At 30.2% G+C, this 17,017-nt stretch overlaps 1 protein-coding gene across 1 annotated transcript in view; it reads right to left on the bottom strand.

Annotated features, from left to right (window-relative positions):
• The window catches only part of LOC120775642, a 98,726-nt gene extending 82,021 nt beyond the window's left edge, over positions 1-16,705 (bottom strand). The window contains exon 1 of the mRNA XM_040105897.1: positions 16,556-16,705. Coding sequence (XP_039961831.1) covers positions 16,556-16,637 — 82 coding nt within the window. The 5' untranslated portion in view covers positions 16,638-16,705. The remainder of the gene's footprint in view (positions 1-16,555) is intronic.
• Between the last annotated feature and the right edge of the window lie 312 nt (positions 16,706-17,017).

Here is a 17,017-nt window from a genome sequence, read left to right as displayed (position 1 = left end):
CTTTAAGAAATGCGCCTATTTGCCTAGCGAAAGTAAACCTTTCAAATATACAATGTAAAAAAAAATTGCACTTTGCATAAACAGGGTTGCCAACTGTACTTAAAACAAGTTTAAAAAAATATGAAATAAGTCAATATCAATTTTCTTCGACATATTGATTTCCCGAACTATTACTAAATTTTTGAAAACAGAGTTGCCACCTAACAGAAAAATTAATCTTATATAAATTGTCATGAATATAATAAAATGGTATTTAAAAGCAAAAACTCTTTGGATAATTTATTAAATAAATAAATTGCAGGGTTGCCACTTTACAGAATATTAAAACGTTTTGTTTTCGCAGCATTAAAAGCATAAATAAAAAAATTATCTTGAAACGACCTGCTACTATACAATATAGCAAAAATCAATTTTTTTAGTGATGCCATTTTACTACATTTTAAAAAGTTTTATGGCTAAAGTCGCATAAGAAGATTTACTTTGTAATATTATATATTTAAACGTTAATTTACTGGAAGTAATAATATTTTCTATATAGGGTTGCCGTGTCTCATATAATATATACAGTTTGAAAACACTGAAAGCAAAATTTAAAATATTACTTAGAATAACATTTTCTGCGTCTTTGGCAGTTTTTACATAGATTTTTTTCTTTTTCTTATTAAAAGGCACTTTAACAGTGAAAATTTGTTTCAACCCAAAAAATGATACTTTCATGGCCGTTAATCGCGTGTCGCTGTGGAAGTAACTTGCATATGTTGATTATATTTTGTTTCAAGTGCGTTACCTGAGGATGAGCAGCTGAGCAACGGTAGACTTTCATATGGAAATCATCTCGAATAAGTCTTGACAGTCTGATCTAAATAGTCAATATGTGCATTTTCTATAAATTTTCTATTTTCTAAGGAGATTCCTGCGAATGAATTAGTGGGAACCGCTTCTCTTACTGTCATAATCTTTCGAAGAATTGAAAAAACAATCAATACTGCGGTATCTTCGAAATATTATATTTCCGGAGCAGCTCATAAATTTTATTTGCGCTTTTCCACTCTTCAAGCCTTAAACATAATGTCATAAACTAATTAAAAGTATCAAACAAGATATCGCAAAAAAATAGTTTCCCTAAATATTTTCTGATACATGGCGGCCCTCAACCAGAAATATAGATATTTGATCTAAACGTTGCTCTAACTTCATTGGTACCAATTGAGCAGCTCCGCCCTTATAATATAATACGTGTTTACAGCCATTTAGCAGTCCTCCCTCAATAATATTTCCTCATACCGCCACAGCTCACACTCAAGCCACTATTTGCATGCAACAACCTCAAACGCAAACACAAATATAAACACAAGTGTCGGCGACTTCTGAGCGAAATAATTTCATAATTTTTCATTTGCTTAAAGCCGAAATGTTGCCAAAATGAGTGAGTGTGTGTGTGTGTGTGTGTGCGTGAACTAAATGTTTCCATGTTAATTAAGCGCGCAGCAGCAGGTGTGAGGGCAAATACTTTGTGCAGCAACAAACCACAAAAATAAGTGTGTGTATGTAAATATATTATATTTATGTACATAATATGTGCGTATGTATGTGTGCAAACAAAAGCATTGCACAAAATTATGTGTGAAGAATGCAAAGAAACTTTTACTTATTTACACACGTGTTTTTTTACCTTAGCATAGCGACATACATATTATGCATACCTACACACTTGCATACACACAGACATACATATGTATGTTGCAAGTGTACACATGCGCTCGCATATACCGCTAATTAAGCTTAAAGCGGGCGTTACGAGCGCCATGCGCTGGACAAAAACATGTTACATAGCAGCGGCCCGAGTGAGCCACAGCGAATTTCGAAAATATTTTCGACGGCACAAAACCTAACAACAACAACAATACAAATATTTTAAAACATATTAAAATGAAAAGAAAGCAACTAAAAAGCGGCATTGTTTACGCTGAAGCAAACTAAAGTAAATAGCGCCGACTTGAAAGCCTGAGAATATCACAACGAAAGACTTAAGCAACGAACCCGCCAAGTACTTGGGGCACTATAGCAATGCATTGACACAAAAAGCGCTGAATTTCGTGCAGCGTTATGGTTTTTCAATTGCATTTTTAAGTCGGTTATTTCCTTGCGGCTGGCTTGGTTTTTATTTATTTTCGATTTTTGTTTTTTTGTAATTTATTTTAAGTTTATTTATTTAATATTTATGTATATACCCTGCTCAAAATTATGTTCTTGCATAGAAAACTTTTTTATTTGAAAAGTTGTGTTTATTAAATTTTGGTACATGTTATTGTTTAGTAAAAATCTATAATCTGCGTAAAAATTTTTTAGATCCGACCACTATAACATATAGCTCACATACAAATTGTTTGATTAAAATCAAGTCTTTATATGGAAAACTTTTTTATTTGACGAGATATCTTCACGAAATTTAACATTGACTATTACCAAAAGCAAAGCTATAATCTCCCGTTAAATGGAACAGATCGGATTACAAAAGCATATGGCTGCCATACAAACCGAACAATGAAAATTTAATCCTTATGTGGAAAACTTTTTTATTTGACGAGATATCTTCATAAAATTCTCCTGGGATTATTTTCAAGAGTAACGGTACAATATTAAAATAAATTGTTCAGATCGTACTACTATAGCACATGGCTGTCATACAAACTGAACAATCAACATAATTTTTTTTTTGAAAAACTGTTTTATTTGAGGCGATGTGTCCATGAAATTTACCAAGGATTACCGTCAAAAAAAACGGCATTGTATTTTAATAAATTGTTCAGTTCGAACTATTCTAACATATAGCCGCCAAACAAACTGGTTGCTCAAAATAAAGTTCTTGCATGGAAACTATTTTATTTGTGAAGGGTATTTTAGCTTCGTTGCAACCGAAGTTTAATTTTTTTTCTTTTTTCTAATTTTTTCTGATTTTTTTTTTTTAAATTTCTTTTAATATAAAATTACTTTTTAAATTTTTTTTTGTTAATTTTCAATTAAACTTTTCTTAATTTTTTCTAAATTTTGTATACATTTTTTGTAATTTTTTTGCTTATTTTTTTGTGGTTTTTTAACTTTTTTGTTAATTTTTTCAAATTTTTTTAAATTTTAACAGTTTCTTTTAATTTTTTTTACTAACACTTCTTTTAATTTATAAATTTTTTTCTATTTTTTTTTTCTAACTCCATTGTTACATATTTATTTCTTTTGCTGTCGTTTTTTTCTTTTTCCCTTTTTTTCTCTCAATGATCTCTCTCACTCATTAACTTGACACACAATCCGCAACTGCAAAAGCAAAGCGAACGCAACTGCCTTAACCGCCTTTTCCTTGTTGCAACTTCCTCGTTGCTCGGCGTCGCGCTGTTCACACTTTTCCGTCAGCAATTCAACTGTAACAATAAAATTCGTATCGAGTTTTCCTGCTGCCAGTGCCATTGTTGTTGCAGCGCGTATTTGCTTTCATTTTCATGCATTTAATTGCATTTCCCCGTCTCTCGGCTCACAGCTAATTTGAAATCATCCGAGAGCAGTGCTTGCCACGACGCGGCCGCAGAAGGGCTCAATCGCGCCGCAAACCATAACATTTCCGGTTAAAAAAGAAACAAATTATGTGGTGTATTTATAATTTGTTGAAAATAAAAGTGGATAACAATCAAATAAATAAAAGTGCACTTGAGAAAGGAAAAAGGAAAAAAAAACAAATGTTCACGCTTGCTCATTTGAAGTTATTTAGAAGTGAAGATGAGAAAATAATGTGTTTCCTATGCTTTGTGCTCACACACAAACACACATGCTTGCAGACACAAAGTGGCTACAATCGCTAATTTGCGGCTTGTTGAGTTGTTGTTTTCACACACAGCTTTTCACTTTCGAAATCGCAGTTGACAATTTTCGCGCATTCGCCATGCTTATGTGACGGCGTGGTCGTGGTCATTTAATGGCGGATAAAGTGGAAATTCGAAAGCACAACAATTTTAATTAAAAATACTTTTTTTTTGTAACTTGCTGAGCAATTTACACTTACTTGAGAAGAATGATGCTTACATGTGTTTAAACAAAGTTTGTGTAATTTATTAGGAAAGATTTCTATAATTGTAAGTTTATGCTTATAAAAAAAATACATAGTAAATTAGATGGGAAATTGGTAGTGATGCATTGACTTCATTTAAGCCTGTGACCAGTTCTGCAGTACCTATTTATTGACTTTTGCAATTTTATAAATAATAAAGCTTAAAAAAGTTCACGAATTTGTCTATCGAAGTTAAAAGTTTCAAATATATGTACATACATAATATGTACCTACATATGTACATATGTACATAGTACATATATATTTTTTGCATATACAATTCAAAAAATTTGAATAAGTAAATATTAATTTTCTTTTGATATTTTGTTTTGGAGAACGTTTAATAAATGAAAACCGAGTTGCCACCTAACAGAAAAATTAATGTTATGAAAATTGTCATTAATTCAATAAACTGATATTTGAAATTCTAGAACGATTACGAAATTTTTTGAAAACAGCGTTGCCACCTAACAGAAAAATTATTACCATAAAAATTGTCATTATTTCAATAAACTGATATTTAAAACTAAACCCTGTCTATTAGGATAGACTATAAATTAAAAGAAAAATTTGCAGGGTTGCCACTTAACCAAATATTGAAAGGTAATATTTTTATGGCCTTAATGGCTTCAATAAAATAATATTTTATTTTAAAACCCATCTGTTACGATTAAAAATAAACAATGTAAAATTTTTTAGGATTGCCACGTATCTTAATTTTAAAAAGGCATCTTGTTAAAGTATCATAGTAAAATTTAGTTTGAAATATTATATATTTATTATTTAGGGAAGATAATTTACTGGAAATAAAACATACATACATATGTATATGTATGGTTTTTGTTTAGGGTTGCCATCTGTCATAAACTTTTTAATTTGAGAACATTGAAGGCTAAATTCAAATATTATAAAATCCGTCTGATACGAAAAAATATAACAAAAATAAATTTTTCTATGGTTGCCACTTAACTAAATTTTAAAAAAGTTATCTTGTTAAAGCATTATAGGAAGATTAAGGTGGAATATTACATATGTACTTCTTATTAAAGGAAGATAAACGTTAATATATCGGTAAGAATACAAATATGTTTAATGTATGTTTTGTAAAAAAAAATTAAAATGGCAACCCTATTTTCAAAAAGTACCATGATTTGCAGGTAATTACAATATTGCCTCTTTGTTACTATAATTAAAGTATTAAAATACATTTAAATGAAAAGAAAAACTTCTAACAGGGTTGCCATATTTTTTTTTGTTTTTTTGTAAGTAATCTGTAACAGATGTTTCTATGTCAAATGACTCTAACGGTATTAAAATGCTGGGAGGCTTTTGGAAATGGTTTAAAACCTTATAATTTGTAACAGGGTTGCCGTTTATTTATTTAATAATTTTTATTTTTATGCGAAATTTTTTTTTATTTCTTTATTTTTGGAGCCAGGGTTGCCATATTTGTTTATGTTTTGTACCTATTTAAATTTTTTCTTTAGTCTAAAATCCTCCCTACCGGAAATCATTACTCAAAAATGCATCTCATAAAATACATTATTCTTTATTGTCTCATTACGCTTAGTAATACGTTTTCGAACACTATAAAAACCCGAAAAAATTCAACTCCTCTCCATTAAAAGCGTGTTCACACATTGTCGTTGTAATTGGAAGCGCACGAATTGCACTGGTTTTGCTGCCGAAACTGCACAACGCATGTTGCATGCAACATTAACGTAAGATTTACAACACGACACGCATGCGCTGTGCTGAATTTCCCATCCAGCTACCAACTCTCACACAAATGTACAAGTATATATGTACATATACACACATACATACATATATACATGCAACCATGCGCTAAGGCAATAAAAAGAATTTTAATTACCCCAACACAACAAAAAGCTGCAAACTATGTATTTGGACGACACTTTTTAGAGCAATAAAAGCATAAGACAAACGCGAAGTAATCGCTACACGAAAGTGTTGTTGTAGTTTTGCTTGCTTTTCCTACTTTTCTGTGCCATCTTGCCGAAGTACTCGCATGTCTGTCGACTGTGAATTATTGCTTCAGCACGCAGTGGGAGCAACACGATTGGGAGACATGTCTCAAATACGAAATTATTGACGAAATCAATTCTAGCAAATATGGGAGCGAAAATGGAGTACGAAGAAGCAGCAATAAGTCGGAGTTAATGGTGTAAATTATACTGCGATTTAGGTACGAGAATTGATGGATTGTTTTTTGCCAAAAACTGTACCGTACTCAATGTAGTCTTAAAACAGAAATCACCTTCTGTAGCCCTTAATTACCTTAGGTCTTTTATTATGGAATAATCCTACAGGCAGCGTGTCAAATTTCGATACTTAGTTATAGTAAAAAAATCTCTGGCGGCAGCATTCGAACAAAGAAAAAAAGAAATCATAGAAAATCAGAAGTGTAAAAGTAAATGAGAAAGTACATCGCAGCTTAGATTGGCCGAAGAGTGGGTAGCGTTTCGTCAGAGAGGAAAAATATAATTATGAAGAAAATAATATTTGAAAAGTAAAAGTAAGAAAGAAAAGAGTGTGACTAAATTTGCTGTAGCTGGAAATTACGAAAATTACTTTTATTTTTAAATTTGGTTTACTTCTATTGTTTTGCTATTTATTCAACACAAAAATTGTGAGCTTGTAGAGTTGCCAAGTGTTATTATACCTTTATATAACATTATTAAAAAAAATTAAAAGTAGGAAATTGAAAATACTGAGTTAGTGCGTAGTTTAAATTACTATTAAGAATTGGTTGGGTAGAGGTTGCCACCTTATTATAATTTTTTCTTGAAAATGGGTTTATCTATGAAAAAATGCGAAAATTTTTATGAAATGAATATTTATTTTTAAAATATTGCCTCAATTGAAATTAGTTCAATATGGGTTGCCACCTTATTGTTTTTCATTTTTAAAACACGATTAAATTCTCAAAAAAAAAAAATAAATAAAAAAAATATGAAATTAAATACTAAAATGAAATATAAGAATCAGTTGAAATTTGGAAAAAAAAATTTCGAAATTATTAACATAAAATACTTTATAGAGTTGTCAATTGCATTCGAATAAAATTTGTTTAAAATATTTTAAAATTTGGTAATTTTAAGCGTTGAAACTATATAGTTCTCATCGAATTGTTTACTTGGCATAATAAGTTAGAACAGCGTTGCCAGCTTGTTGAACTTCGAATAAAATTTGTTTAAAATAAATAAAAATGTGACCGTTATAAATGTTGAATTGATATAGATTTTTCTAAAACGTTTAATTTGTATAATAAATTAGAACAGGGTTGCCAGCTCGTTTAACTTTTTATTTTTTAAATAATGTATTAAAAAATGGTTGTAAATTACTCTAAGACTTATTTTTTTAATAATAGTTAGAACAGGGTGGCCAGCTCATTGCATGATTTAGATTATAATTATTAAATTAAATTAAATTAAGAAAAGGAGTTGAAAATTACACTGACAATTGGCAGTTAGCTGTAAATCTTTCCAGACCGTTTAATTTAAATAAAAATTGCAACGGAGTTGCCACCTTTTTAACTTTTTAATTTAATTATTAATTTTAATTATTAAATTTATAAAACAAAGATGACGCACATCACCATCACCTACGAACCAATTGCTAAATACGATAAATTTACTAAAACAAAACATTAAGTAAAGTGTTTGAATAAAATAAAATAAAGTAATGTTAGATTTTTATCTAAAAATATTTTTAAATTTAATTTTAACTTGAAAAATAATAAATAAAATTTAAAAAAAAAGAGAGGTAAAAAATATGTCAGAATATTTTATTATTTGCTCTCAAGCAATTTATTAATATACATATATATATATATATATAAAATATATAAAATATATAAATAAATATATAAATTAATAATTAAAATAATTTGTAATTTAGTTCCAATTTTTTATAAATTTTTCAGAGTTCAGAATGCCATAACCAAAAGTTGACTTTACATTAGTCATAATTTATTCATGTTTCCACATATAACACTTAAACATATGGAAATATCTTTTAATCTAATATAAACCGTTACTGGCTTAATTACAATGCCATGAAATCATTTATTCTACACTGCACTATTTTACCTACACATACAGACACAAATATGACACTGAACTGACAAATGCTTTGCTTTTCCTGTGTTTCATTCTCAAAATTACTAAATGCATTTCTCTGCAACGCAAGCACCGTTATTCCAATATATCCCATTCAAAACATTGCTTCTTAAATTTTTCTTTACCTTGAGCTATAAACATATGTATATGTATACATATATACGTACATACCTATATATACATATATACACATACTATACTTATTATTATCACAATAAAAAATTCTTTGGCCATGCCCCTTCCAATAAATTCATATCAACTATTTATTTACACATTATCTTCGTATTGTCTGCGACTGCTTTGTTAATGCTCGAAATTCTTTCATTGCTCATTTGCATAAAAATCTCGTAAAGCTGCCACAACGTTCTGCATTCAATTGATTATACAATGATTGGAATTTAATGTGCGAGTGTCGATTCTAAAGAATGCCACTTGTTGAATAATAAAACATAGAAGAGACAGCAGAGTTAGAGAAGTAGAAGAAATAGAAAAGTAGTGAAGAATTTCTGTAAGTACAGTTAGTGTATTAATTGGGTATATTTTTGATTTTTATTCATTTAAGTGGTTATGGATTATTGAATATTTGTGAGGTTCTTTGTATTAAAAAATTTATATGGAAATGATTAGTAGCTAAAAATAATAGAAAGCTGTGTAGATAGATAATATATTAATATAAGTAGAGTAAATGGATTTTAGCAAAGTGGAATTTCTTTTTGTTGATTCTTCTTCATCTTCTTTATTGGCATATACACCACTTACGCAGTTAAAGCCGAGCATTTTGTTAATTACACATAAAATTAAAATTCAATGCTGCTAGTCACTAAAGACTTAAGCGACGAACTTGAGCAAACGTTTTGGGCTTCGCAGTATTCTAGGTAAGAAATTTGAAAAAATTAAATTTTGTTTTCATATTTCGTTGATTTAGACATTTCAAAATGTTTAAAATTTTTTTTATTAAATTATTTGCAAAGTTGAAATTTCAGACACATTTTTCTTTTTTTCCTACTTTTTACGAAATAAGGGTCGCGATATCTCAAGTTCTCAACAGTTAAAATACATAAAATTTAACATTAATATTTTTAAGATATCTATAAATCGTAGAAAATAACGAAAACTTAAAATGTATAGTTTCTAATATTTTTAAAATTTTTTACAAAATTCGAGAAAGCTAAAAAGGTGTGTAAAATTGACCATTAGCTTCGAATAACCGTGCTTTTATGAGTTTTTTCAGGTTTTCCATTCATACGATAATGGAATTCGCACTGTGATATATTCAATAATCTATTTTTCTTCTTTATTGGCTTAGACACCGTTTACACGGTTATAGCCGAATTTACAACAGAGCGCCAGTCGTATACTCAACAATCTATCCTTATTTCATTTATCAGTCCAGCACAAGGGTATAGATCGTGCCGATGAGACCGCAGACTTTTTTACCTCCTCAACTTTAATGACTTATTTTTTAATTAATAAATCATAAAAAAATTTAAAGTAAAAGTATCGAATATTTTTTTTATCAATTGTCAAAACGCTAGAAATTTGAGCCTCTTTTTTCTAGTAACCTGCTAACTGGTGCGTTGATAAATAATATTGAGAACTTTGAATTGCGAGAGGCCAAAAAATTGGGCAAAATTTTTGATAGGAAAATCATATCAAGCAATGAAGCTGTCTATTGGCCTCTTAATCGATGTGATTTGATTAAGGCAAAGAATCGAAAATGCTCGAAATACCAGTCAAATCTTATAGCAGGCCTTTATAAGAGACATTCTAAATAACTATAAGATAATATAGCGAAAATATTGGTAATTTCACTAAAGTGTTGCCATTTTATTGGAAATAAGAGTTCTATGCTTCTATAAAATAGGCCTTAGGTTTAAAGTGTGAAAGAAGTGACTGCTACATAGCAGTTATAGACGCTGTTTGGAAGAAAAAGGGGTGAAAATATCTTCAGATTTTTTTCTTGACTGTGCTGCCTTTGAGAGATCAATGTTTTAATACTTGGGAGCGCACAATTTCCGACACTCCGGTGGAGAAAAGGTTAGGGTAAATTTCAACAGACTCTGTGGCCTCACAATCGATACCTCCTCCAATGTATCATACCGTGGGGACTCCAGAATGCTTACACTGTAGTCTTGCCAATGCGGGTCAAGTGCACAAGAGATGCTCCATTGTTTCCCTGGTGCTTTGCTTTAGACATTTCCTGTTCCTATAGTCTCTTCTGTCGAGACCCGAGTGCCAATAGGAATTTTGTGTACTGCCGATATTTCTTTTTCTTCTTTACTTCTGCAGTTTTGCACCCAGACAATGCACGGATTTCCAATTGTTGACCGGTGGAGAAAAAGCGAAATAAAACATCTAAGCAGATTGGCATTGCCCTCAGAACGTATTATCGACTTCCACATAAGATCATTATAAAGGAGTTATATTCCATGGCTTCCTAAACAACTGTATATGCCCTAGGGCGATCTTGAGAATCAGCCAGCGAACCAACATAACTCAACATAAGTTGACTGATGAAATTGTCAATTGTGTAATTACAAATAGTTTTCGAAACAAAATTTGGAAAATTCTCGGGAGAACGAGAGATATTGCGTTTTTTACAACGGAATATATAATAGCTATGTATATCAAATATGTCAAATAATAAAAATCAACCGCTTCATATTAAACCACTTACTACTATTTTATAATTTTTTTCTTTATAAAAATGGAATTAATTTCCGAACACGCCCAGCACTGACTTTGGCCATAAACTTGAGCTGCTGACAGCTGGAGGAATTTGCCAACAATAAATTCCTGCGATGATTAATTTCAACTTTTTTCATGCAAACATTAGATTGAATTTCGACGACACGACCAACGTGCAAATGGCAAAGAAAAAGTAAAAAATAGAAAAATTAAAATCATGAGAAAATTAAAAATAAATGAACGTTGAAAAAAAACAGCGGTAAAGCATTGTAAACTTGCGAACAGTAGTAATTCGATATGGCAGCATCGCACCAGTTAACTGTAATATATCAATGGACAACCGGTGTTTGGCAGCAAAGCTGAAGGAGTGCCACTGCCGAGCGCCAGCTGCCGCGCTGCAGCATGACAAAGCACAACACCACGCTATGTTGTTGTTGTTATTGGCACGCTGTGCGCAATTCAAGTTCAAGGCGCGCACATTGCCACCGAGCTGGTGGATATTAGTGCATTGCTATCAGCCCCTTTGATGCGCTGGGGGCCAACGCAAGCAATGTGTGCCCGTGTGTATGTGCGTGTAATTGCAGCAGCCACACACATACACATACACATAGGTGCAATAATAATAAACAATATTGCTGCACATTTGCACTTTGTTAGGCGAGTGCAACAGCCCGCCAACAACAACAACGCCATAAACAACAGTCTACCATGGCACCCATTCATCGCCGTTTGCGTTTTTCATTTCAAATGCGGCACCTTCATGGTCGTCGGCCGCCTGGTCGGGAAGTGTTGCTGTGGAAATCGGATACAGTCGACCATAGAGCGCTGCACTCCACCACACTGACTGCACCTTTGTTGTGGTTGTTGCAGTTGCTGTTGCATGCTGTTGTTGCTGCTCTGCTTGAGTGCATCGTGCAATGTCTAGGGTGTGCAACAATCGTGCCGCTAACTGTTGCACTGGCTGGCAGTTTAAGAATCACGGAACTGAAAGTATGTGCTTCAGCGCCATTTGGGCAAAAACAACAATAACATACATATTATTATATACATATATGTATGTAGTATGTATAGTATATGAGTCACGTGTGGCAAGTGTTTATGATGTTTGTGGTTCTATGCTGTTATGTGGTGTTGCAGGTGTCGATTTGTGTGCAACAAGTGGCAATAGCGGCGAAATGTTTTCGTTTTATATTTTTTTGTGTTTTCTAATTCGCACCACTTTGGCTTTAAAGCAGAATTTTGAAATTTGAAAAAAGCTGGCGTTCGAAAAAAAAAATTGGCCTCAGGATGGCTACTGAATTTTTCCAATTAACAAATTTTCGATTAAGAATTGATTTTTCAAAAAAAAAAAATTGGAATTGAAATATTCTTTTATTTTATTTTTATTTCTAAAGTAGAAAAATTACATAAATAAATAATAATTTTCAAATTTGAAATGGATGAAAGAGAAAGTATTTACATATGAGAAAAGTGAAGAGTGAAACACTGTTACTAAAAGTAATTGAATTTAAGAAAAACAAAGGTTGTTAAGCTGTGTTGATATTTATTTAAAAATAACTTTTCTCAAACATAACACTACTCAGCAAATCTGAAGGCAGAATTCGCGACTGATGTGCCAAGAGGTCTGTGCTGTATTTGGGGTGTCGTGATTATGAATTTGCATTCAAAAGTTTACCATCACGTACAGTTATTTTTGTAAGTAAATGGTGGTGGTGGTACATACCTCGACTACAACACAGAAAATCCTACGTGTTGTAAAATTTGCTCTTATTTTCGGTTTTAATAAAACGAAATTAGCAAGAAACAACCTTTAACGTTACAGTCGCTGAAGACTGCAAAGTAGTGTAACAAAAATTGTGAAACACGAAGTAAGAAGGCGAAAAATAATTTAAAATACAAAAACAGATTTTTTTCAAATTTTTCGAATTTTTGTTTATGAGCTTTTTTTCAGCATTTTCATCAGACTTTTATCCGGTACTTACAAGTATGACCAAAATTTTTCGTTTTAGAGATTAAAAATTAATTATTAGTTTTTTCCAGTTGATATAATGAAATAATTAAAATTTTATGTTTCATTTTGAATCCAACTTTTGGAACGTTGGAACTTTATTTTTTTTTATTTTTTTAGAATTATTATAATTTTTTTTCAACTCTTGGGACGTTGGAACTTTAATTTTTTTAGAATTATTAAAATTTTTTTTTTTCAAAAGTTGAATTAATTCCAAAAATTTTAATTTTTTCAGTTTTAAAAAGGCTTCAGGCGTACATTATTAATGAAAGTTGTGGTAATTTTTTTAAAAACATTTTTGTTTTAAAATTTTTATTGAGATTTTAAAATTAAACTGTTTTTTCATTTTTTCTGCATTCGAAGTTACGGTTACTTTTTTCCAAATATTTTTTGTTGTTATCTTTTTGATAATTTTTAAAATTCAAATTTTTTAATTTTTTTCATTCATTGATTTGCTTCAGAGAAATATAGTTTGATTGAATGTATTACACTGTTATAATTCGGAAATGCTTTCGTTTCAATTTTCACACGCTATTTTATTTTTCTTTTGATCTTTTTATATTATTTTTAATTTTGCAAACCGGTACTTGTGAGTAGGAGTTGATAAATTTTTATTTATTAAAATGTAAATTAAATTTTTTTTGATGGTTTGCTTGCTACGCTGGTTTCGGGTTTATTCAACAATTTTACGTGCAGTGTCCAGATATTTAGACATCACATACTGCAATATTTTCTATTTTTAAGAAGAAAGTTTTTTTAATCAAAAACTATAATTTTTCCCAATTTTGAATATAATTTGAAATCTTGAAAATAACTGAAAATCTAGAGCCTTTGAGTGTAGAAGCCATTTATATTTAATTGTACATAATATTCCATTATTTAATTTTCTTTGTTTAGAATTTTAGATTTCACTGATCTTTTCACTGTGCAAAAGTTTGTTTTAAATTATAAAAATTAATAAATGTGCTTTTATTATACTCGCACTTTTATTTAATTTTGCGTTCAATTAAGTCTTCTACTTGCATTATTTATTAACGGCTAACCAATCATCTTAAGCGCTTTACAAAAAATCACTTTGTTCACATATATAATCATATATAATTAGAAATTTGTAATGACAAAGCCCACTTTATTAAAGTGGTATAAATTAATATATAATCTTATTAATTATTTACTTAAAACTTTCGCCATCTACAGTGACGATTCTAGCAATCACAATTATTCAGTTTTTACTTTCATTTTAATTCTTATTATATCGAATTGAAATATTAAAGTTTTATAAATATTTTCAATACATGGTTGCTCACTAAACACTAATTCGCAGGAGAGAGTCAAATCGATTTTTTTTGTTTGTAACTTGACATGACTTTTTTAGCAAAAGTGACTAGCAAACTTTTGTTTATATAGTAATGCTTTTTTCTTAGCGAAATATAACATACTTATATATGAATCACAGTTTAACAACTGAAAATTGTCATGAAAACCAACAAAACATACATATTAATATGAGCAAAATATTACAAATGTTCAAAATTTGGAAAAAACTTAATCAAATTAAAACTCAATCCCAAATAGGCAATTATGCAATTGTTGCTGCTTTAAAGAAAATTGTATAAGCTGTAGAACTAGAGACGCTTATATAAAATTAAATACTGTTAAAAAACTGATCAACTTGATACGACGACACAACACCATACTACTGTGAACAAAAACAATTGTTTCGAGAATTGGAAATAGCGTTGGCGCAAATAAATTGGTGCCAAGAGGGGCTAGTTGGAGGGAACGACATTGATTTTGAAAAATAAATATAAAAAGTTTTACTATTTTTTGCTCATAGCAGTATGTATGTCCTATTTCACATGTACAACAAAATACGGATGTTCTGATTTTGGCAAATATGTAGAAATATTTTGCAGGAAAAAAAGTGAAAATAGTGTAAAAAGTAAAACTACGCAACAATTTGTGCATTGAACATTGAAATTTGTAAACTGAAAGAGAAAAGATTTTTCATACTGTGATTTTTGGGAATTTAAGTTTAATAAAATAATATAGATTTTTGTAAAATTTCACTATCATGCCAGTTTCGAGCTGAGGTTTAAAAATACATTTCCGTGTTTGTAAATATTATTATGATATATTCCTTCAGCATCTATTAGTCTCTTTTATATTTGGAGATCCATTAAAAAAATATTTTTTCCCTTACCACATATGAAATTAAAGGTTTCAGGTAAAAAGTGAGCTATTGTCATTGTTGGAATATGCTTCAAAAAAGCAAATATTTTCCATAAATAATATTTAAGCTTGTAAAATTGTATTTCGTGCTCTACCTTTTTTGAAGTAGTAATCGCACAGAGCCACAGCCACAGAGCTAGACAATCCAAATTTTCTTAAGGAAAAAATCCGCAACCCTCTTTGGGTCACAATATTTGGAGGCTTTCAAAAAGTTTGTTTTTATACAGATAGCCGTTTAAAGTAGAATCGAAAAAATTTAAGAAAGACATGTGCTTCTATATATTTGGTTGTCAAAAAAGTTCTGCGGTATTTTCGCTAGTGGGCGCTGAAAGCGCGTAGTTCTAGTTTTATTCGTCGCATCGGGTCATGCTATACCTTTTTGGAAAGCTCATTTCACGCGCTAACACGTGTTTGGTTGATTGTCGTTTCTTTTAAGTCGTTCGTGAGTTATAGCGTCGCAAACATTGAGCAAAATAAAGAGAAAATACGGCATATTTTACAGTACTACTACGATAAAGGCAAAAATGCATCTCAAGCCGCCAATAAAATTTGTGCAGTTTATGGACCCTATACAGTTTTCATTTCCACCGTACAACGATGGTTTCAACGTTTTCGTTCTGGTGTAGAGGTGGTCGAAGTTGGTGGCCACGCTCCGGAAGGCCTGTCGTCGAAAATTGCGATAAAATCGCTGAATTGGTCGAAGGAGACCGGCATAGTAGCAGCCGTAGCATCGGTCAAGAGCTGGGCATGAGTCATCAAAAATACATTTCAATTTCAATAAAAAAAAAAAATTCAATAAAAATACCGCAAGACTTTTTTGACAACCCATTATTTTATATTTGTATTGTTATTAAATAATTTTTTTATTAAATTACGATTTTTTTTTCCTTTTTAGATATTTTTCTTAATTATATTTTATCTATATTTTTTTTATTTATTCATTTAAAAGTCGACATAGAAATGTTTTTTACAGTTCGCGGGGAACATATTCCATTTTTTTTAATATTTTTTTTTTTGAATAATAAACTTTTTGTAGTAATTTTATTGCATACAAGGCTTTGAACTGTTGTTGCATAAGAATCTGTGGGCAATTTTTTATAGTCAGGCAAATATTTTTCAGTTTAGTGTTTTCTCTATACTAATTATTTATAGTTATCTGGTCAAAATAGACTAATTGGTTATTTAATTTAAAGCTTTGTATTTTAAAAGAGTTCGTAAGGAACTAAACATAATGAAATTAAACAAGTTATTTCAATAGAAATATTATTCACTTAAGGCAATTTTTCATCCTATACTACGCTCCTTTTAAATAAAAAAAATAAAATAATTTTTCTATCACTTATTCTTCGGCTAAATGTTTTATTCCATACTCTGTAAAGGGAAACTCACCTGTATTTTGTGCATCGATGCGTGCGTGATAGCCCAAAAGACTGATGATCACAAGGATCAGTTGTGTGCGTATGTGTGGCATTGCAGCTTAGTTGTAGTTTTTGTAGTTTAATTGCGTAACACTGATAACGTTGAATTAATATTTATTAAAAAACAATTTTTTTTTAATTTTCAAAAATTTTTAACTTTGAAAAAATATTTTACAAAAGTTTCACTAAAAGTTTTTTGTTCGTTTTTAAGACTTGAAAAATACTAAAAAAAAATACAAAATTGAATAAAAATAAAATATAAACAAAAGTTAAAAAAATTATATTATAATCCACTGAAGTCCACTGAACGAACAAGCAAGTTTTTAAAATTTTCGCGTAAAAAATTTTTTTCGCGCATATAAAGAAATGTATATGAAAATCAGTGTACAAGTTTGTTATATAAAAGTATGCACACATATATGTAGATCGTTTT

This window comes from Bactrocera tryoni, chromosome 4 (genome assembly GCF_016617805.1).
Source record: "Bactrocera tryoni isolate S06 chromosome 4, CSIRO_BtryS06_freeze2, whole genome shotgun sequence".
NCBI lineage: Eukaryota > Metazoa > Arthropoda > Insecta > Diptera > Tephritidae > Bactrocera > Bactrocera tryoni.
The sequence above is the reverse complement of the archived record's forward strand: the minus strand, read 5'-3'. Positions and strand labels throughout refer to the sequence as shown.